Here is a 23,942-nt window from a genome sequence, read left to right on the forward strand (position 1 = left end):
ATAGAGTGGTTCTATTTATACGTGATGCCATCTGTTTGACAAGGAGCACAGAGATAAGAAGATTACGCTTTCAATGTTCAACAGGCAGGAGTAGACAGAATATAAAGTCAGAGCCAGTGGAAACATTACATCCGCATCCCAAATGGCACCCTATCCCCTATATAGTGCACTAAGGGCAAAACTAGTGCACTATATAGGGAATAGGGTGTCATTTGAAAGGTAGCCAAGGTCTCTGCTAATCCAAAAAAAAAGGAACACCTGAAGTGCCAGAAGAGTTTCACGGTTAAATGACAAAGACTAACATGCTGACCACACCGCTCGCGTTGCAAAATAAATTCACACATACATGTTATTCAATCATTGCACCCACACTGCCTGCGCGCCTCAGCGAGCATCTGCTTGGCCAGGCTCTAAAATAGAAATAGGTTCTATTTGTGACGTTCAACGCGCTGCAAGTCCGGCCTCTCCCATCTCCTCATTGGTTTTTAGGAGCATATACCCATGTGAGTGATTGAAAGATTAACTGACATTCACACTCCAGTCGGTTGTAGTAATGCACCATAAAGTTGGTTGCCAACCGCCATATAAAGTCCAAAGAAGTAAAAAAGATGCCAGAGGAAGGAGGAGAGATGACGAGAAAGGAATTTGGTTTACCCTTTTATGTGTGGATTAATTGTCGAGGACCTTGTGCTGTAGAGGACCTTGTGCATTTCAGGTAAAATAACAACCAATGTTTATATCCCAGGATAAATTAGCTAGCAACAGTAAGCTAACTAGCTAAATTGTCATACATGTTTAATGCTTTTCGACCTGTCCACAAATTAAGATTGGTTCAGAGTTTTTGTTATTTCAACCTGCGTGTTGTGATTGTGTCTGGTGTGAGGGTACAAAATCAACAGGCGCAGGCAGGTGCACCGGTTTGGTCAGCATGTAAGTCCCAAATGGCACCCCATTTTCAACATAATGCACTATTTTTGACTAGAATCCCGTAGTGCACTATGTAGGGAATAAGGAGCCATTTGTGACGCAACCCACTGTTAAATAACTTACCCTTTTCAGAGAGGTGTGTACTACGCTGTCTGTCTGTACGGTGTTAAAAAACAAACTGTTGATATCTGCACTGAAAAAAACGCTTGTCTGGAACGCATTACTGTACTCACACACACTACACTAAATTAACCACAAGGTAATCTGTTATAAAAGGACCGGGGTATTTGTGCACTCTCTCTCTGTTGACCTGAGCAACACAGCTAGGCTTGCAGAATGTGAGTGGGAGGGAGGTGGGAGAGTCAGAGAGATTGAGGTCTTCATAAGGCATCCATGATTTACGTTTAGAAAGAAGAAGTAAAGCACATTTTTCAATGGAAAAATAAGTGTGTGAGTGTCTGTGTGCGTGTCTGCTTGTGCATGTCTGTGTCTGTGTGTGTCGGTCTTACCTCTGGGGGCCCGTTGAAGGAGTAGGCATAGAGAATGGGTTGTATCATGATGAGAGACTGGGTCAGGTCCTGACGCATGAACTGGTGTCTGTAGTACGAGCTCTCATCTGGACTGTTGTTGAACACTTGCAGAAAGGGAGACCTTCTCAGATGGAACATAAACTGAGGGACGCAGGAGAAGCAGGTTTTAAAATGCATTCCATCATGCTGCCAAAGCTATAATGTGCATTTTAAAATCATTTTTATACAAAGACTGAAACATTACTTTAAAAAATATATTTTTACCGTTAAGCTATTTCTAACACATCTGTGTACTAGCTATAACTGTGTTGTTCTACTAAAGAGCCAATCAGTCATTCAGCACATGATCACTTACCTGGGGATAGAGAGAAAAGGTTTCTGAGAAGCGGAAGGAGTTGGGATCATCCTTATGATAATCTCCAAACTTCTGACACTGGAAAGGAGAGAGAAAAAGGCAATGAAACAGGAGACCTACCAGAAAGTCCTTCCGGAGTCTACACTTAAAAATAAAATGCGACTTCACACTTCATCACACTACTTGAGCATGCCTGATAGCCTGGAAATAGCTACTTTCACTGGTTAGCAGTAGGAAATAATTATATTGTTACATTTCAATATCTCCATTTTTTTTAAACCTGGTCCATTTATGAAGGCTCTGTGGAGGGGAAAATAAAGCAGCCCTCTGCCTTGACCCCTGCCAATCTTCCATGTCATGTGTTGCTCTGTCTTACCTATAAGGCTCTGGCCAAAAGTGGTGCACTATAAAGGGAATGGGGTGCCATTTGGGATGCAGACACTAGGAATAGTAGTGAGAATACTGTCTTACCAGTCGGATGAGCTGTCTATCCAGCCAGCGTAGCACGTCGGGACCCTCCTCCGTCTCAGCGCGATACACAGCCAGTCTGGCCATCAGGATGGCTGAGGCCTCCTGGTCAAATGATGCTGCAATGCTCTGGATCTGGGTCCCTGCATCTGCCCAGCTGAGAGAGGCAGAGACAGAGAGAGGAGAGAGAAACAACCTACATAAGCATTGCATATCATTTGACGTAAACACTTTTGTTTATTTCAGTTGTAAGGTTCTCCTTTATAAGGCAAGTGATACTACCGACACAAATCTCTACTATAGTTAGTATGGTTACATGAGTTAAATAAGGGATATGAAGGCCTCCCGGGTGGCGCAGTGGTCTAAGGCACTGCATCGCAGTGCTAGCTGTGCCACCAGTGACTCTGGGTTTGAGCCCAGGCTCTGTCACAGCCGGCTGCGACCAGGAGTTCCATGGAGCGACGCACAATTGGCCTAGCGTCGTCCGGGTTAGGCCGGTAGGGATATCCTTGTTATCCTTGTCATCGCGCACTTGCGACTCCTGTGGCGGGCCGGGCGCAGTGCGCACTGACCAGATCGCTAGGTGTATGGTGTTTCCTCCGACACAATGGTGCGGATGGCTTCCGGGTTGGATGCGCGCTGTGTTAAGAAGCAGTGCGGCTTGGTTGGGTTGTGTATCAGAGGACACGTGTCTCTCGACCTTCGTCTCTCCCAAGCCAGTACGGGAGTTGTAGCGATGAGACAAAACAGTAACTACTAACAATTGGATACCATGAAATTGGGGAGAAAAAGGAGGTAAAACAAATATATAATAAAAATAAATAAATAAAATAATAAGGGATATGATGTCAGATGTTTTGTTCAGGTTGCTTTGACATCGAAAAGCATTTAAGCATAATAAGCCCTTTAAATGAGTAAGTCCACCCCAAGTAAATTGAACTGATGTTTTAAAAACAGTCTGGGACTGCTTATCTATACAAATTTCCACTTGCCACTGCCCTGTCACATATTGAGCATTGTATAAACACAGATCTCATAAGGTAAAATACAATAACTAACATGAACGTCAACATTGATCAAACGCCATACTGAGAGTTACATCACAGCTCAGTTATTATCTACATAAATACACATTTAACTGTAACAACCAAGATAATCTCCTCCTCTGATCACAAGACAACAAACATACTTTGCCCTCTTTCCCTACCACGTTGCTATGGAAACAAGATGCATTTGCAGATGCAGTTCCATAGTGGAATAAAAAGTGGTAGATAAACCTTAAAGTCTGTAGTTACTTTGAAAAGAAGATGTGAATGAAGAATCAAATCCAGATTCATATGTTTGTGTGTTTTTATACGTTTTATGTTTTGAAGTGAGTTAAATACGCAATCTGTGTGTGTGTGTGTGTGTGTGTGCGCATGTGTGTGTGTGTGTGTGTGTGTATTTACTTTCTGGCCGTGGTGGTGACTCGGATGCGTTTCTGTCCACTGGAGTGTTGGTACTGGGTGACGTACTGGACCGCGCCTCGGCCCCCCTGGGGTATAGGAGCATTATGCTGTGTAGAGGAGACAAGAACGGTTGGTAGGATCATTAGAAAACAATTGAGGACAAGTTATCTGATTATAAATGCACACATGCACATGTTATAAAACAACGCCAAGATATGATAAATGTAAATTACCCATCTAACTAGACTAATATAAGTGGGTGGTGCCTGTGAGTTTTATTCAAATGGTTTTCCCTGTACAAACACACATAACTGCTACTGCCTTCTGGACAACTTTCAGAACAACTGAATAATTGGGTGATATGAGGGGGCATAATAATTCATAATAATACATTAATAATTCATGATCGGGAGCTTAGATCGAATTAGAGGCAAGCTCCTTACCAATAACCCCCAAAACACTCCAGAGCCAAATGGCTCATTAACTGTGCTGCAGCCATTAGAGTGGAGGAGAGGATATTGGATCTCAAGCTTCTGTTTACACAGAGAGCATCTCTCTCCCTCTCTCCCTCCTCAAAAATCTAGCGCTTGAAAGTAAGTTGTTCTGATCTGTTTTTCTTTCCCTTCCACACTCTAATAGATAGTGTATAGTAAGGAACAAGCTAAGCCCTTGTACTGAACTCCACAGGCCAGAGAATAGGAAGATAGCTTGATGACTTGGAGAGGACCATACCCTCCCAGAGAACAGCAGGAGACTGACACATCACAACAGCAACCGGTTCCCTGGAGCCCCAGAGGATCGACACACACAGGATAACGTGACTTTACACGTCAGACTCTGTCCACCAGTCAGTCAGCCAGGCAAGTCAGTCAGTCAGCCAGTCAGTGCTCATGGACTGAACCAGGCGAGAGGAGAGTTAGCAGCCAGCCAACCCAGGGAGGCCGTGAGGATGCCGGTGGCCCAGGTCTATGCAGCTCTGATGGTGGTCTCCAGTCTATTCTCTGTGTGTGGTAATGTGGTTTTATTACTGGTGGTTCTTCTTAACAAGGAGCTTCGCACCGAAACCTGGGCCCTGACCCTGAGCTTCTGCCTGAGTGACCTCGCCCTGGGTCTCTCCATCATTCCCTTCGGAGTCCACAACAGCCTGTTCAGAACGCAGGGCTACCCCAGCGACGGGCCCCTCTGCCAGGGCAGCGCCTTCCTCTACCTGCTTCTTCAGCTGGCCTCCATCCACTCCCTGACCTGGGCCACCATTGACAAATTTACAGAGATCTGTTTTGCCCTGAGCTATAGCACCATCTGCACATCCAGGAGGACCAGGGTGGTGCTGGTCCTGGTGTGGCTCTACGGCCTGATCAACGCAGCCTTGCCACTGCTAGGCTTCGGCCGCTACAGCTACAGCAGCACCAGGTTCCTGTGTGCCCCCAGCTTCCAGCCAGACTACAGGGGCTTCAGTCTGCTCTTCATCGTGGTCGGGATCATAGCACCCATACTCATCATGTGCTCCATGTATGCGTACATTGTGTATATTGTGAGGAAACAGGTGCGGCGAGGGACATTTGTTTGCAATGACCAGCACTGTTTTTATGTCCCTGCTAATAACTACTTCAGGAGCTCCTTAGTGATGGTGGCAACTGTGGGTGAGTCTCATTGGTGCTTAACCTTGTGAATAGTACAGTGAAGCTATTGATTTGTTGATGCCATTTATTTCAAACAAAGCCAGGCATAAGCCTTTGATTATAACTCTTTGATGTACTCTGAGCACTGAGCACAGACACATAATAAAAGCCTTTTATGTAAGGAACAAAATGTCAAGGTCCATCAGTGGCTGTTATTCACATTTTTCTGTTGGCTACATTTATAGATGGTGAAATTCAGTCTTCTTGAATTTGTTCATATTAAATGTGCTACAATAACATTACACACATAACAATAAGGCTCATTGTTATATATTTGCGAGATTCCATAAATATACCAAATAGAATTCCTGTAACGTTCCCGTAATTAGTCAAATAACTACCTGTCTGCATTTCTCCATAAATATACTTTTCTAAACGTAATTACTCTGATAATCTCCTGTCTTAATTCTCTCCCTTGTAAGTGTGCCTGCTAGTGTGCTGGCTGCCTTACATCACCACCTGTTTCTATGAGACGTTCAGTGGCCATGACCCGCCAGCAGCAGCCTCGGCCGTGGCTACCTGGCTCATCCTCCTCACCTCCGCTCTCAACCCATGGATCAACTCCATGACACAGACGTAAGCAATAGCCAACAACTGCTCGCTGGGCACCGATAACATGGACGTCGATTGAGGCAGCCCTCTTGCACATCTCTGATTCAGAGGGGTTGGGTTAAATGCGGAAGAAACATTTCAATTGAATGTATTCAGTTATCCAACTGACTAGGTTTCCCCTTTCAACTTCCCCTTAATAGCCCCAAACAAACAGTCACTCAGACAATATAAAGTCATTTCAAGGCTGTGTCTCAGGAAGAATAAGGCTCAATCTTATGAAGATGTTATATAAAGCCACTCAATATCCTTGTGGTCCATCAATGGCCACATGAAACCAAAATCAGAGGGAATTGAGACGTGATCTTGATTCAGACGTAAGGGATAAGCAATAGGGCTGGGACCTCACAATACTATCAAGATATTTAGGTGCCAATACAATATGAATTGCGATTCGATACTGCGACTTTATTGTGATTTGATGTTCCAAACATGTTGTAGGGCGTTCACTCGCGCTCTAGAATGTAGTGAAATACAGGTCAATTCAAGAGGGTGCTACAAAATGAGGCTTTCTTTAGCCGATGTCATTATGAATCACGTAAAATAAATCATCAGATTTTTCTCTACAACACTTAATATGCTTGTACTTAACAGTGTTGATGAAATAAGAACGTTTGCTGTGACCACTGCTAGTTTAGATCGCAAAGCTCTTTGTTGTATCTCTTCCATATTTTAGTATTGGGAGGTGGTAACATTTGGTCCAAAGCACGGAAACACCTCCAATCAAAATCTTGGTCAAACTTGATTTTGATTGGAGGTGTTTCCGTGCTTTGGACCAAATGTTACCACCTCCCAATACTAAAATATATACATATACACAGTGCCTTCGGAAAGTATTCAGACCCCTTGACTGTTCCCACATTCTGTTACGTTACAGCCTTATTAAAAAATGGATTATATAAAACAAATCCTCAGTAATCTACACACAATACCCCATCATAACAAAGCTAAAACAGGTTTAGAAATTCTTGCAAATTTATTAAAAACAGAAATACCTTATTTACACAAGTATTCAGCCCCTTTGCTATGAGACTCGTAATTGAACATCCTTGAGATGTTTCTACAATTTGATTGGAGTCCACTTGTGGTAAATGTAATTGATTGGACCCTATTTGGAAAGGCACATCCTGTCTATATAAGGTCCCACAATTGACCGTGCATGTCAGAGCAAAAACCAAGCTATGAGGTCGAAGGACTTGTCCGTAGAGCTCAGAGACAGGATTGTGTCGAGGTACAGATCTTGGGAAGGGTACCAAAACATTTCTGCAGCATTGAAGGTCCCAAAGAACACAATGGCCTCTGTCATTCTTAAATGGAAGATGTTTGGAACCACTAAGACTCTTCCTAGAGCTGGCCGCCCTGCCAAACTGAGCAATCAGGGGTGAAGGGCCTTAGTCAGGGAGGTGACTAAGAACCCAATGGTCAATCTGACAGAGTTCTAGACTTCCTCTGTGGAGATGGGAGAACCTTCCAGAGAACCTTCCATCTCTGCAGCACTTCACCAATCAGGCCTTTATGGTAGACTGGCCAGATGAAAGCCACTCCTCAGTAAAAGGCACATGACAGCCCGCTTGGAGTTTACCAAAAGCCACCTAAAGATTCTCAGACCATGAGAAACAAGATTGTCTGGTCTGATGAAAACTCCTTAGCCTGAATGTCAAGCGTCACATCTGGAGGAAACCTGGCATCAGCCCTACGGTGAAGCATGGTGGTGGCAGCGTCATGTTGTGTGGATGTTTTTAAGCGGCAGGGACTGGGAGACCAGTCAGGATTGAGGCAAAGATGAACGGAGCAAAGTACAGAGATCCTTGATGAAAACCTGATCCAGAGCACTCTGGGGCGAAGGTTCACCTTCCAACAGGACAACGACCATAAGCACACAGCCAAGACAACGAAGAAGTGGCTTCAGGATAAGTCTGAATGTCCTTGAGTGTCCCAGCCAGAGCCCGGACTTGAACCCGATTGAACATATTTGGAGAGACCTGAAAATAGCTGTGCAGCAAAGCTCCCCATTCAACCTGACAGCACTTGAGAGGATCTGCAGAGAATAATGTGAGAAACTCCCCAAATACAGGTGTGCCAAGCTTGTAGCGTCATAACCAAGAAGACTCCAGGCCATAATCGCTGCCAAAGGTGCTTCAACAAAGTACTGAGTAAAGGGTCTACTTATGTAAATGTTATATCAGTTTTTATAAGTAATACATTAGCTAACATTTCTAAAAACATGTTTTTGCTTTGTCATTATGGGGTATTGTGTGTAGATTGATGAGGAGAAAAAACTATTTAATCCATTTTAGAATAAGGCTGGAACGTAACAAAATGTGGGAAAAGTCAAGAGGTCTGAAGGCTTTCTGAAGGCACTGTATATTATTTAGTAGGCCTATATGTAAAGTCAAGACTACATTAAGAATAGTCTGATGGATGACAATACTATCACTTGTGAATTATGTATTTATTATCACATGTGAATGATGCCCATAGTGTGCAGTAAATCAAGAAACAGCGCATGCCTTTTTTTGCGACTTTTTCAAAAAGTTGCATAGTCGCACACCTCATCTAGCCTAGCCCATAGGCCTTATTGTTTGATAAGGTTTGTAATCACAACTAAAGCGGCCTAATAACTTCTTGAAATTAAGCACATTAATCCGCTTTACAACTGGTGTAGAGCCTAACTGGCATACATTGGATGACATGGGTCCCATTATGCCTGGCAAAAACCAAACACTGCATTCCACAGTAAGAGCCTCATATCAACGGTCAAGAATGGTGATGGTTTGGGGATGCTTTGCTGCCTCAGGACCTGTACGACTTGCTTTAATAGAAGGAACCATGAATTCTGCTTTGTATCAGAGAATTGAGCTGAAGTTAAAGTGCAGCTGAGTCATGCAGCAAGACAATTATCCAAAACAAACAATCAAGACTACATAAAAATGGCTAAAAAGCAACACATTTGAAGTTTTGGAATGGCCTAGTCAAAGTCTAGACCTAATCCCAATTGGGATGTAGTGGCAGGACTTGAAACAAGCAGTTTATGCTTGAAAACCCACAAATGTCACTGAGTTACAGCAGTTATGCATGAAAGAGTGGGTCAAAATTCCTCCACAGCATTGTGAGAGACTGATCAACAACTACAGAAAGCGTTAGGTTGGTTGGAGTCATTGCAGCTAAAGGTGGCACAACCAGTTATTTATACGGAGACTTGATTACACACAGGTGGATTGTATTTATCATCATTAGTCATTTAGGTTAACATTAACAGAGATCCTCACTGAACTTCTGGAGAGAGTTTGCTGCACTGAAAGTAAAGGGGCTGAATAATTTTGCACGCCCAATTTTTCAGTTTTTGATTTGTTAAAAAAGTTTGAAATATCCAATAAATGTCGTTCCACTTCATGATTGTGTCCCACTTGTTGTTGATTCTTCACAAAAAAATACAGTTTTATATCTTTATGTTTGAAGCCTGAAATGTGGAAAAAGGTCGCAAAGTTCAAGGGGGCCGAATACTTTCGCAAGGCACTGTACAATCAATATCCCAAACAGTCCTTCAATAATATAGTGAGTCGTTCTCTCTCTCATTCAACAAATATGAAGGCCCCTCAATAGCCAATTGAAACAACTCCTGATGGAATTGAGAAGCTAGCTCCAGAACATTTCTAAATGACGACTGTTATGAGGGGGAAAAGCTGAGCGCTTGAGATTATGAAATGAGCTTCTCAGTGTTGGAGCAGAGCTGTAGAGCCGATGAGGCAGAGCGGCTGGCTACACTGCATTGTTGGTTATTTTCTCTACCCCTCTCTCTCTAAATTCAATCTCACTCACTCACTCCCCCTCCCATCTCTTTCTCCCTCCCTCTCCCTCTCAGGCGCTACAGAGCGGCTCTGCGGAAAAGCCTGAATAAAATACGACGGCTGTTCCAGCGCCCTCTGAAGAACTCCTGCCCACAGAGCACCGCCATCCAACTTGAGATAGTGAGCCAAGATCACCACCATCACAACATCTCCAACCCATCACTCTTGTCGGAAGCCAACTCCAAAACAGGGTCACCAGAGGCCAAATCCATGTCAGAGGTGACTATGGAGGATGGTAAAGACACTATGGACACTACACTAGGCCAAGACTCTGTCACTGTGGAGCCATCTGGAAAACTAGCCTGACTACAGACTAAAATACAGACCAACTACAGACTTAATTTTATGAATCCTAGGACTCCCTGAAAAAAAAGTGGCAATTGTTACTGAGTGAACAAAATGAATGAATGAAATGAAATACAATACAGGTTGGGACTAAACACCAGAGAAGGACCATATGAAGGATCATTGTGGCGACAGGATGCAACAGACGGACAGTCTCTAGTATGACCAATGGGATTGTGACACTTGTGTCTTAAGTGGATCTATACACGAAGACCGCCATACCAGCGATCTTATTTGTTCTGTTTCTAACTAAAAAGGTTAGCTTACAATGCACAATGTACAGTCAATCAGGGACATTGGACTATTGTCTGTTTGAACTACAATGTTGAACTACAATGTTTGAACTAGATTGCAAACTGTACTAAACTGTACATATACAGACATTACTGTCTGTCCAAATGTGTTCTTCCTCAATAAATATACCTATGGCAATACTGCCTATCTAAACTCATTGAAATGTAATCTTTCAGTTTATCATAACTGGATGTATTGGATTAAAATGAATGTGATCATCTCAATTACATTAATAGATCCATCTTATACTACTGTATGTTTCATAAAGAGGCCATAGTGGTTTAATATATGAGCACACCATCTGGTGGCATAGTGATGCTGTTGCACCTCTATCCAGTACTTCTGACCAGCCCAGTACAGCAGTGGAAGAGATCATTATGGAACAGCTAGTACCCTCTATGGTGGTGCAATCAAATTCACTGAGTCTTTGGCAAAAGTGGAACATTGCTCTGTGGATCACCTAATCTCAGATTACTGTGATATAAAAACGACTACTCAGAAACCTTGCCAATAAAAAGCTTTTAACACAAAATATGGTAACATTACACAAAATATGGCAGTTATTGCCAAAAGTAGCTTAGTGATCACAATCCAGAGTGTGTAATATGAAGGCATACCTGATTGACCACCTCAAAGTACACTGCCAGAGTGGTGTTATGGTCAAGACCACATATCTTCCATTGAGATGTGCCTCCTGTTCCAATTTCCTTTAAGGAAACAAACAGAAGGGATCAGTATCAGAACGACATTGTTCTAGAAGGGATCAGAAACAGAGCAACATTGATACATCTCCTTCGGCAGAGATTCAGGACACACAATATTCTGGATTAACAACAACAGTTACAAAAGTGTTGACCAGTCAAAAGTACAAGTCTGTTCTGCATATCAGCTGATCGATGATGTATAGTATTCGGTCACTGTTCTATGTATTTGACATGGACTCACATTTTCAGACACACACGGCCCTTTGGCATTTAATGACACACATGGCCCGATGGCTCCTGAAATCTTGATCTCTCGAGACGTCTGAAATGAAGAAGGACAGATGATATTAGAAGATATCAGCAGTTTGCGCACAATTTTATTTGGTAAAATACAAAGTCAAGAAATCTAGATTTCCCATAGAGTTTTATGGATAGAATCAACTATCCAAGAGAGTATGTCGCTCTGTTCCAATATCCACACTTCGTAGAAGCAATGTATTGGGTATGCGTAGATATTGGAACAGTGGCTGTGTTCTAAAATGACACCCTATTCCTTAAAACTGCACTACTAGTACACTATATTAGGTAAAACGGTACCATTTCAGACACCGCCAGTCTGTGCAATGGCTCTACCTTTATCTCCAGAGTGCCAGCGAAGGCCATCTTGAAGGCTCCAGCCACATCTTTGGTAAAGACCCTCTGGAAGGTTTGTTTGAATAGTGAGGTGTTGAAAGAGTCTGCCATCACCATGTAGCCTCTGCAAAACAGATATACTCATAGGAGTTCAACTACACATAGGGTGAATCTCAGAAGTCTCTCTTCGCCGCCTCCTCTCTCCTCGCCTCCATCTCTTCCTCAAAGCATCAGACGAGAGCATTGGAGAAGAAGAACAGAGGACAAACTCTCCTCTTACTATGGGAGGAGCCAGTGTTATTGACATATTTGTGTGTGTTCAGCGTATCAAATGACACTATATTCCCTATATAGCGCACTACTTTTGACAGGGCCCTGTAAGCCCTGGTCAAAAGTAGTGAACTATATAGGGAGCCATTTTGGACTCAGCCTGTGTGTTCACCAGACAGAGTGTCCTCACCCGGTGTGATTGGAACAACACTTCATCTCCAGCAGTCCGGTCTGGTCCAGAGCACAGGCATAGATGTCTATGATGTGGCCGTTGATGGAGGCACGGCTCGCCAATGCCTCGTAATGCTGAAAATGAAGAAAAAGGGTTTTACCCCAACTTCATACAGGATAAAAAGAGGATCCAATATCAGGTTGTTTTCTGGATCAAAAAGGGGTGGTGGGCGTGGCAGAGGGCGTGTTTTTGCATTATTAAATCAATTTCCAGTAATTCTACACATTTCTTCATTGAGCTGAGAGAAATGTTTAAAACTGTAAAGGACATTTCCTGCAATTCTACACATTTTCCATGGATCTGAAAGAAAATGTTTTAAAGCTAATTTACATCAAATCTACATATTCTGCCATGGAGCTGAGATAGCAATCAGTTTTAAAGCTAATTTCCTGCAATTCTAATGCTATGTTCTTTTGCTCAAACATAATCAAATCTATACTGTGTGGAGTACAGCAGGTCAGCCAACATGGGGAGACTCATCGAGGCCTGGTAACAAACAGATGGAGTATACATCACGAGGCGATGACTCCATCTGCTGGACATGCCAGGTCTCGATGGGCTCTCCAGCCAGGACTAATTGGGGCTGATTGGGAGCTGGTGAGTAATCAAGGGCAGATTGCTCACCAGCTGTGCAAGGCCCATAAAGCTGCCAGAAGGGCAGCACACAGGCGAAATGGGGGGGAAGAAAGGACTCCCGTGGTATGGTTGGCAGTTGCAGAGGTAAGAAGAGAGAGTTCAGTTTTGTGCCTGACAGGATACCGCCAGACCTGGAATACCAGGAGATGGCATTCCGGAGAGGGTCTCGTAGGGGAGACCGATCATTTTCTTTTTGATCTACAATTTAAATAAACACCAGTGATCCTTCTCTGTCCGTGTCTGATATTGGTAAATGTCTTGACCAAACCCCCTGATCTGCCACAATTGATAAATTCATTGTTTGGGGAGTTTTCTATTCTACCTAACTGTCTAACTTTTATGGTGATTGTTTGTTCTCAAATATTATAAAAATACATTAAAACATTTAGGTGGCCCGAAAAAACACTTAGGAGGCCCGCCCAAGGATTTCCAAGGAAGAAAAATCCCATAATATACAGAAAAAGGTAATACCCATTTAACTTGTTATGCTAAAACACATCTAGCCATTTAACTGATTGTCTCACTTTAATGTGTTGTAACACACAACTTCATCATTCACAGACAGTGGCAACGGACCTGAAAAAAGTTCAGATCATGGTAAACTCATCTAAATAACAGGAAAAGTGAACCGTCAAAGGTTGAGCCAAAACTTACTTTGGTCCCCTTTTTCATGAACTTGGCGTTGTCCTTCTCAATGTCGTGCCAGGAGCGAATAGGGGTCTTTAGCTCATCTCCTACCACCATGCCTGGACCCTGAGTGGCTGGTCCACCGATGAAGGTCATGATGCGTGCCCCAGTGTTCGGGAAGGTGCACTGGATGGTGAAAAAAAACAACATTTTATTACAAAAAATTTCTATGAAGCGGAGTAAACAATGCAACCAAACACAGACTAAAGCTAGTAATCCTGGTGAATTCCCACGGCATAATAGGTTTATACATCTTACAAATCCTACTTCATACAGAGGAACACAGGGAAATATGAATTTGAAGTAGTGTGCGGGGGCTGATCAGACTAAAATGGTGTCATTGAAATATGTACCTTTACATTCCAATGACATATGAACAGACCTGGGTTTTAATATTATTTAAAATCTTTCAAACACTTTGAAAATAATTGCTTCAGTCTGCCTGAGATGCCAGAAATATTTTATTGGTGCCGTTAGGTCAGGAAAAAAAGCTATCAAACCAAAGTATTTAAAATATTTAAAATACTATTTGAACCCAGGACTGCATTGAGGCAGTTTATATTTCTGTCTAGGTCTAACCTCCAGCAAGCCAACAGCGATGGACATGGCCGACCCTAACGAGCGGAGGGGCCGTTTGCCCTGAGTGACAGGCCAGGGATCCCTCTGGAGCTCTCCAAGCAGGTCTGTCAGGTTCATGTCAATCTTCTGGACAGGCTGGAGGAATCTAGGCAAAAGAAATTAAGTTCTAAGATTAGTCTAATTTTGTGTCATGCTAAATTATTTTAATATACAGTACCAGTCAAATGTTTGGACACACCAACTCATTCCAGAGTCTCTTTATTTCTACAATGTAGAAAACTATGAAATAACACATATGGAATCACATAGTAACCAAAAAAAAAAGTGTTAAATAAATCAAAATATATTCTTCAAAGTAGCCACCCTTTGCCTTGATGACGCATATTTAATAGGTTTGATGTCTTCACTATTATTTTACAATGTAGAAAATAGTAAAAAATAAAGAAAAACCCCTGAGTGTCCAAACTGTTGCCAGGTACTGCCATGGCATTGGTGTGTGGCTGTATGTGTATTTTTTTCTTATACATTCAATAAATCAATAAAATAAAAAGTCAATTCAACCAATCTACAGACCACAATCAAAAAGGTACTATACTGAACAAAAATATAAACGCAAAATGTAACAATTTCAACGATTTTACTGAGTTTATATCAGGAAATAAGTCAGTTAAAATTAATTAATTAGGCCTTAATCTAATGATTTCACATGACTGGGCAGGGGCGCAGCCATGGGTGGGCATGGGATGTCATGGGCCCACCCACTTGGGAGCCAGGCCCAGCCAATCAGAATGAGTTTTTCTCCACAAAAGGGCTTTATTACAGACAGAAATACTCCTCAGTTTCATCAGCTATCCAGGTAGCTGGTCTCAAACGATCCAACAGGTGAAGAAGCCGGATGTGGAGTCCCTGGGCTGGCGTGGTTACATATGGTCTGAGGTTGAGGCCGATTGGACGTACTGCCAAATTCTCTAAAACTGCGTTGGAGGCGGCTTATGGTAGAAATATTAACATTAAATTATCTGGCAGCAACTCTGGTGGACATTCCTGCAGTCAGCATGCCAATTGCATGCTCCGTCAAAACATGAGACATTTGTGGCATTGTGTTGGTTGACATAACTGCACATTTTAGAGTGGCCTTTTACACAAGGTGCACCTGTGTAATGATTATGCTGTTTAATCAGCTTCTTGATATGCCACTCCCGTCAGGGGGATGGATTATCTTTGCGAAGGAGAAATGCTCACTAACAGGGATATAAAAAAAATGTGAGAAACTTTTTTGTGGTCTGAAAAATGCATGGGATCTTTTATTTCAGCTCATGAAACATGGGACCAACACTTTAGATGGTGCGTTTATAGTTTTGTTCAGTATACAATGTCAAAACAAGGCTGTAGACTGTAGCGTGGTTTACCTGTTGGAGAGGGGGGGCTGTGGAGCTTGTGGTCCCCGTCCTGCCTGTGCAGCAGTGGGTTTGGTCAAGCCCAGCATCTCCTGCAGCTGCTTGGCGTTAAGGTCTTTAGTTCCCCTGAAGACGTAGCTCTTTGAGATGCCATCGCAGCCCAGTTCGTGGACCTGGATCATGCGTCCGAAGGTGATGAGGCCAACCAGGGCTGTAGGAGGCAGCAGCGACAGGGACATCTGTAAGGACTCCTTCAGAGCCTGCAGGTCTTCATCCTCCATGCAGGTGTCCACCACGTACAGGAAGACCAGAGGCATCTGGGGACCTCTCTGTGGGGTAAAGAGAGAGAACCTGGTCAACTATCCTATTGCATAAAACAGTGAACGGATGCTAGAATCCAACAGATGACTGACAGTTTCATTTTCTGTGGGGGCCAGGGGGACAGCAAACTAATTTTAAGGTGGACTAATAAAAACAATGACAAAATGGTTTTCAAGTAACATTATCAAGATGTATGAGAGGTCCATCACAGGCCTTGTTTTAATGTACTAGATGAAAATGAAATAACATACGTGTAGGAAGGATGAGATCTTATCTGAATGCTGTTAAAAACTATTATAAAACGGATCAAATTGAGATAAATCAAAATATTTTGATTTGGGGGAAAAAAATACTGTATTATAATTCGAGAATCCAGCATCGATCAAATAGAAACTTACCTGGACAACATATTCAATGGTGGAGAACTGTGGCAGCAGCTCAGCTGGCTGGTTCACCTCTGATATCCCAGCATAGGTAGGTGGAAACTGATTTCTCTGATAGCAGAAGTTGCAAGCCCACAGTTTGGCTCCGTAGTCCACTTGGCTAGGTTGAGAGACAAAATGATTATGGTAAAAATCTGAGAGAGAATGACCACACAGTGTAGTTGTAAACAATACAACTCTATGCACAAGGATTACGAAGATAATGTACAATTCACATACACATTTACTGGAAGAATGTGCAGATGCAAAGTTTGGTAACAGAACTACGGTAAAATGTCTGTTTTTTATGCAACCACATTTTCCAAAAGCTCTTAAAAATCTGCTCTGAATTACAATTCAAAGATGTGGCATGACACATTGAGTTTGAAAAAAATATATACAGTATTTTGGTTATTCAAATACAGTGGGAGACAGAATCCGGTAACAGAATAACGGTAACAGAATGACATCACGGTTCCCTGATCCGTACTATACAGAAATTCAGCATTATGGATATGTATATCATTCTCTTTTAGAAAACATCTACCAGAAAGTCTCAAGACCCCTTTTCCCTCTGTTTGACCAGAAACCAAAGCCTTTACTTAATCTAAATGTTTTATATGCCTTAATTTCTCAAACATATAGACTCTTAGCTTTCATTTGACACTCAATTTGACATGTTCCTATGAACTTCACATGTTGGTGGTCATTTGTCCTTTTACATGGAAATGCTCCCAGACTACAACTATTTAAACAGTACATGTCAACCTTCTGAAGACTGAGGATGTGTAAAATCACCTGTTTACAGTTAGGCTACAAATGGAGGAATAGTCATGGATGAGGGAAGGAGAGAATAAGGCAGGGGTCTCAAACCTTTGAGCATCAATGCCACTTTTACAAAATGAAACATTGTGAGCTACTGATGTTTTTTCTTTAAAAAAAAGGCACATTCTTCTCCTCTCCGCTGCAACGTAACTCAGCTCCAGGTCCTTAGTGTAAAAGAGAAAGACATGCACTGTTTTCCATCAAGATACCTGGTAAAATAATGGTTAATAAAAAATATCTAAAGGGGCCCTATAAAATCTGTGTTTTTTCTCCCCAAATTGTTTAATATTTTCCAAAATGATGTTCCTAGTTTTATTTTTCCTGGTTTTAATTAATTTCACACTAAAAATTACAATGGTTCATAGAGGAACGACGAAATTGGATATTCCGAGTCGATGTCAATGTTTATATCACGTCAGAAGCCCATTTTTTTTTTGGGGGGGGGTACAGAAAAAAAAAAGTAACAAATGTAGATTTGTGTAATTCCCCTTTAATTGCGCATCGGGACCTTCAATTACACATCTAGTGTGCAATGTGATCTAATGTGCCAGTCTAGTGATGATTCTGTACAGCTGCTGCTCATTTCATGGCAAAGTTTTCAAATAGATACAAATAATATACTTTTGCCAGGTAAGCCTACTGTGCAGTTAACATTTAAAAGGTTTTGGGGAAAGTATTTCTGTCAACTCACAAGACGGTTGAGGTTTTGATTTTTCAACGCCGATACCGATAATTGGAGGACCAAAAAAAGCCGATACCGATTAAAATCGGCAATTACAACAATACTGAATTAACACTTATTTTAACTTAATATAATGCATCAATCAAATCAATTTAGCCTCATAAATAATGAAACATGTTCAATTTGGTTGAAAGAAGGCAAAAACAAAGTGTTGGAGAAAAAAGTAAAAGTGCAATATGTGCCAAATAAAAAAGCTAATGTTTAAATTCCTTGCTCAGAACATGAGAACATATGAAAGCTGGTGGTTCCTTTTAACAAGACTCTTCAATATTCCCAGGTAAGACGTTTTAGGTTGAGGTTATTATAGGAATTATAGGACTATTTCTCTCTATACCATTTGTATTTCATGTACCTCTGACTATTGGATGTTCTTATAGGCACTTTAGTATTGCCTGTGTAACAGTATAGCTTCTGTCCCTCTCCTCGCCCCTACCTGGGCTCGAACCAGTAACACATCGACAACAGCCACCCTCGAAGCATCGTTACCCATCGCTCCACAAAAGCCCCTCTGCAAGGGGAACAACTACTCCAAGTCTCAGAGCGAGTGACTTTTGAAACGCTATTAGCACGCACCCCGCTAACTAGCTAGCCATTTCACATCGTTTACACCAGTCTAATCTCGGGAGTTGATGGGCTTGAAGTCATAAACACCTCAATGCTTGAAGCATTGCGAAGAGCTGCTGGCAAACGCACAAAAGTGTTGTTTGAATGAATGCTTACGAGCCTGCTGCTGCATACCACTGCTCAGTCAGACTGCTCTATCAAATATCAAATCATAGACTAATTTTAACATAATAACACACAGAAATACGAGCCTTAGGTCATTAATATGGTTGAATACGGAAACTATAATTTTGAAAATAAAACGTTTATTCTTTCAGTGAAATACGGAACCGTTCCGTATTTTATCTAACGGGTGGCATCCATAAGTCTAAATATTGCTGTTACATTGCACAACCTTCAATGTTATGTCATAATTATGTAAAATTCTGGCAAATTAGTTCGTAATGAGCCAGGCAGCTCAAGCTGTTGCATATACCCTGACTCTGCGTGTAATGAACGCAAGAAAAGTGACACAATTTTCCTAGTTTAATATTGCCTGCTAACATGAATTTATTTTAAGTAAATATGCAGGTTTAAAAATATATACTTCTGTGTATTGATTTTAAGAAAGGCATTGATGTTTATGGTTAGGTACATTCGTGCAACGATTATGCTTTTTTCACAAATGTGCTTTCGATAAATCAATCCCCCGTTTGGCGAAGTTGGCTGTCTTTGTTAGGAAGAAATAGTCTTCCCAGTTCACAATGAGCCAGGCAGCCAAAACTGCTGCATATACCCTGACTCTGTTGCACAGAACACAAGAGAAGTGACACAATTTCCCTAGTTAAAAGAAATTCATGTTAGCAGGCAATATTACCTAAATATGCAGGTTTAAAAATATATACTTGTGTATTGATTTTAAGAAAGGTGTTGATGTTTATGCTTAGGTACACATTGGTGCAACGACAGTGCTTTTTTCGCGGTGATAAATTAATAGGCACCGCATCGATATGCAACGCAGGACAAGCTAGATAAACTAGTAATATCATCAACCATGTGTAGTTTACTAGTGATTATGTTAAGATTGATTGTTTTTTTATAAGATATGTTTAATGCTAGCTAGCACCTTGGCTCCTTGCTGCACTCGCATAACAGGTAGTCAGCCTGCCACGCAGTCTCCTCATGGAGTGCAATGTAATCGGCCATGATCGGTGTCCAAAAATGACGATTACCGATTGTTGTGTAAACTTGAAATCGGCCCTAATTAAATCGGCCATCCTGATTAATCGGTCGATCTCAACAACACAGTTATCACATCAACTGCTAGTGATGGGCATTCTAAGTATTTTCTGTGAGCTGGATATTTTGGCTCCATTTACCTAAAAGAGCTGTTCATTTGGCTCCCAAATGGCTCTTCGTTCAGTAAATCTTAGAAATTGAACTAAAACCATGAAAAAAATAGTACATATTTAAATTAAAGACTAAAACGTTGCCTATCATTATCTCTGATCGTGAAATGTGAGTTGAAATAAATGTTTACCTGACCAAATTACTTACTGACCTGCAAAAAAATTAAGACAAAATTTTACGCACTAAAGAAATAAGTGTGGACCAGATGACTAATGGCTTCTTCCTTGCTGAGCGGCCTTTCAGGTTATGTCGATATAGGATTAGTTTTACTGTGGATATAGATACTTTTGTACCTGTTTCCTCCAGCATCTTCACACTGTCCTTTGCTGTTGTTCTGGGATTGATTTGCACTTTTCGCATCAAAGTACATTCATCTCTAGGATTCCTGAGCGGTATGACGGCTGCTTGGTTCCATGGTGTTTATACTTGCGTACTATTGTTTGTACAGATGAACGTGGTACCTTCAGGTGTTTGGAAATTGCTCCCAAGGATGAACCAGACTTGTGGAGGTCTACAATGTTTTATCTGAGGTCTTGGCTGATTTCTTTTGATTTTTCCATGATGTCAAGCAAAGAGGCACGGAGTTTGAAAGGAGGCCTTGAAATACATCCACGGGTCCACCTCCAATTGATTCAAATGATGTCAATTAGCCATTACATCATTTTCCAAGCTGTTTAAAGGCACAGTCAACTTAGTACATACATCCACGGGTCCACCTCCAATTGATTCAAATGATGTCAATTAGCCATTACATAATTTTCCAAGCTGTTTAAAGGCACAGTCAACTTAGTGTATGTAAACCTCTGACCCACTGGAATTGTGATACAGTGAATTATAAGTTAAATAATCTGTCTGTAAACAATTGTTGGAAAAATGACTTGTGTCATGCACAAAGTAGATGTCCTAACCGACTTGCCAAAACTATAGTTTGTTAACAAGAAATTTGTGGAGTGGTTGAAAAACGAGTTTTAATGACTTCAACCAAAAGTGTATGTAATCTTTCGACTTCAACTGTATATTACTGTAAATATTGATCACTTTCCCTGTGTATGATGATATATTTTGATACTGTGAAACTGTTCTAAAAAATGTTTTACCTCCTGTTTCAGGAAGTGTTGTCACTGAGTATTGCCCCTATTTATAGGACCTTCCACCCCCATCTGGGATATGGATGCCTGATGAAGACCTAAGGGTCGAAACGTTGATGTAAATAAATATCACCTGCATGAGCAGCAGTGTGCGGCGTTTTCCTTTCTGTTTTCCATGAGTTTTCCTACAACTCCAGCACCTGCAGAAAGTACCTGGATGTGTGTATGTTCAGCTTTTGTATCAGACCGTATACCACGAGTATAACAAAACATGTATTTGCACTGCTCTAATTACATTGATAACCAGTTTATAATAGCAATAAGGCACCTTGGGGGTTTGTGGTATACGGCCGATATACCACAGCTAAGGGCTGTGTCCAGGCACTCCGCGATGCGTCGTGCATAAGAACAGCCCTTTGCCATGGTATATTGGCCATATACCACACCCCCTCGGAACTTATTGTTTTAATAATCGACATATGCAGCTCAAAAAGCAATAGACACAGCATGCAAATCAGGGAGACAATTTACATTTGCGATTCGGTTACCGACTTCACCAAAAAGAGCCATTTGTTTATGAACGACCCAACACTACTGACTACACAAGGAGTGCTAGACAAACGCCCGCACTACAGAGAAAGAAATGGGCAATATTTCTGGAAATTAATTGGCAGATATTGGCTTTATAAGCCAGTAGTGTCTAACTGTAACCGATGTGAAATAGCTAGCTAGTTAGCGGTAGTGCGCGCTAATAGCGTTTCAGTCGGTGACGTCGCTCTGAGACCTGAAGTAGTTGTTCCCCTTACTCTGCAAGGGCTGCGGCTTTTGTGGCTTGATGGGTAACGATGCTTCGTGGGTGTCAGTTGTCTGTGTGCAGAAGGCCGGTTAGGGGCGAGGGGACGGACTAAAGTTAAACTGTTACATAACCAGGGGTGGGATAATGTCAATGTTGCGTTGGTTAGATGGCAGCTGGGAGTTTCTGGTGTCTGATACAAGGTAGATTTGTTTATGACAGTTAGAGGTGGAACACATGGAAATTGCATGTACTTTCAGAATTGTTTTGCGAGCTACACATAGGTGGTCGGCAAGCTACTGGTAGCTCGCAATTGACCCCTGGAATAGGGAATGCTCCTTTATTCCAGTGAAAAATAAAAAAGATTTGGAGCACAATTATCAAAATGTACCAGGCATTTATACACTCAGTGGCCAGTTTATTAGGTAAACCACCCTAATCACAAAAATGGTTCACTCCTACAGACAGTGAGTCACGTGGCCGAGCTATATAAAGCAGACAGGCATCCAGTTAGTGTTTGAGTGAACATTAGAATGGGCAAAACGAGTGACCTAAGCGACTGGGCGTGGAATGATTGTCAATACCAGGCATGCCGTTTCCAGTATCTCAGAAACGACCGGCCTCCTGGGCTTTTTACGCACGACAGTCTCTAGGGTTTACTGAGAATGGTGCAACAAACAAAAAACATCCATTCAGCGGAAGTCCTGTGTGCGAAAGCAGCTCATTGATGAGAGAGGTTGAAGGAGAATAGCAAGAATTGTGCAAGCTAACAGGCAGGCCACAAACAGTGCAGTACAACAGGGGTGTGCAGAACGGCAACTCAGAACGCACAACTAGTCGGTCCTTGTCACGGATGGGCTATTGCAGGAGACGATCAGAACAGGTTCCACTCCAATCAGCTAAAACAAGAATAATTGGCTACAGTGGGCAGGAAATCACCAAAACTTGACAATTGATGAGTGGAAAAACATTGCCTGGTCAGACGAATCCCGGTTCATATTGTGTCATGCTGATGGCAGCCAGGATTTAGCATAAGCATCATAAGTCCATGGCCACTCCTGCCTTGTGTCAAAGGTAAAGGCTGGTGGGATGGTGTGGGGAATGTTTTCCTGGTACACGTTAGATCCCTTGATACCAGTTGAGCAGCGTTTCCATGTCCCAAATAATTCAGGCTGTCCTGTAGGCAAAGGGGGGGTCCGACACAGTACGAGATGGGTGTGCCTAATAAATGGGCCACCGAGTGTAGTGTATATCTGCTTTATTTGAAACGTGAAAAATACAAAAGTGAAAAAGTATTGTTGTCTCACCAGAGCGGGTTAAGGACAGCGCGGCAGGTCGCCCTGCTACACAGCACAGGCTCATACTGGATGGGGGGCAAGTCTGGGCGCTCCTTCAGGGGGGTGAACAAAGAGGCCACGGGGACCACCATGCGGGTGGCCTCCAGACGACTGGAGGGCCAGACGTTCCAGCTGAAACGCACCCCATCACGCTCCTCATTCTGGGCGATAAACTCTGGGAAGGTCGCCATTCCACCCTACAGACTGAGAAGGAAAGAAAGGAGTGTCTGCGTGTTATAGAAATATAGGCTATACATTTTATGGTCATGATTCTATTTGATATTTCAACATAGCATTAATTATACAGTAGTCCACTGCACTGCAAGGAGTCTCATAATATTATCTTTTTACCATTGCAGTGTCCTGAGATACCCTTTTGGACTTTGAGCATAATGTTACACTCCAGCATGTTTACTTCCAATTTGAATGTGTCATATCAATATACTGGTAGAGGAAATGCAGTCAAATATGATGTAACCTATGCTATGGGAAATTCTGGCTTACTTCTACATAGGGCAAAAAAATGGGTCTAAAAGTCATGACTAGAACCTGGCTAAGGTACAGAATATGATCCTGACTGTGACCCACTTCTTCACCCACTGTCTGATCAAATTTTCAAAATAATTTACTTAAAAAACACACTGAATCTGAATAGAAGTCCAATCAACAGGTGTAGACCTTACAGTGAAGCACCTAACCGACAGTGCAGTTTCAAAAAATATGGATAAGAATAAGAAATAAAAGTAACAAGTAATTAAAGAGCAGCGGTAAAAAAAATATATATATACAGGGGGGTGCCGGTACAGAGTCAATGTGCGGG

At 42.0% G+C, this 23,942-nt stretch overlaps 2 protein-coding genes across 2 annotated transcripts in view; one reads left to right on the forward strand and one right to left on the reverse strand.

The window, feature by feature from the left end:
* Nucleotides 1-23,942, reverse strand: part of LOC135525649 (protein transport protein Sec23A) — a 41,227-nt gene that overhangs the window by 14,024 nt on the left and 3,261 nt on the right. Inside the window, exons 2-14 of the mRNA XM_064953397.1 lie at nt 23,093-23,326; nt 16,361-16,505; nt 15,654-15,970; nt 14,245-14,389; nt 13,633-13,791; nt 12,301-12,416; nt 11,841-11,964; nt 11,449-11,529; nt 11,121-11,210; nt 3,729-3,835; nt 2,284-2,437; nt 1,813-1,890; nt 1,437-1,598 (exon numbers count right to left, since the gene is read on the reverse strand). Coding sequence (XP_064809469.1) covers nt 1,437-1,598; nt 1,813-1,890; nt 2,284-2,437; nt 3,729-3,835; nt 11,121-11,210; nt 11,449-11,529; nt 11,841-11,964; nt 12,301-12,416; nt 13,633-13,791; nt 14,245-14,389; nt 15,654-15,970; nt 16,361-16,505; nt 23,093-23,313 — 1,899 coding nt within the window. The 5' untranslated portion in view covers nt 23,314-23,326. The remainder of the gene's footprint in view (nt 1-1,436; nt 1,599-1,812; nt 1,891-2,283; nt 2,438-3,728; nt 3,836-11,120; nt 11,211-11,448; nt 11,530-11,840; nt 11,965-12,300; nt 12,417-13,632; nt 13,792-14,244; nt 14,390-15,653; nt 15,971-16,360; nt 16,506-23,092; nt 23,327-23,942) is intronic.
* Nucleotides 4,470-5,987, forward strand: LOC135525652 (histamine H2 receptor-like). Its single transcript, XM_064953400.1, has 2 exons — nt 4,470-5,368; nt 5,830-5,987. The coding sequence occupies exons 1-2, from the start codon at nt 4,678-4,680 to the stop codon at nt 5,985-5,987; spliced, it is 849 nt and encodes a 282-aa protein (XP_064809472.1). The 5' UTR covers nt 4,470-4,677.

This window comes from Oncorhynchus masou, chromosome 32 (genome assembly GCF_036934945.1).
Source record: "Oncorhynchus masou masou isolate Uvic2021 chromosome 32, UVic_Omas_1.1, whole genome shotgun sequence".
Lineage (NCBI taxonomy): Eukaryota > Metazoa > Chordata > Actinopteri > Salmoniformes > Salmonidae > Oncorhynchus > Oncorhynchus masou.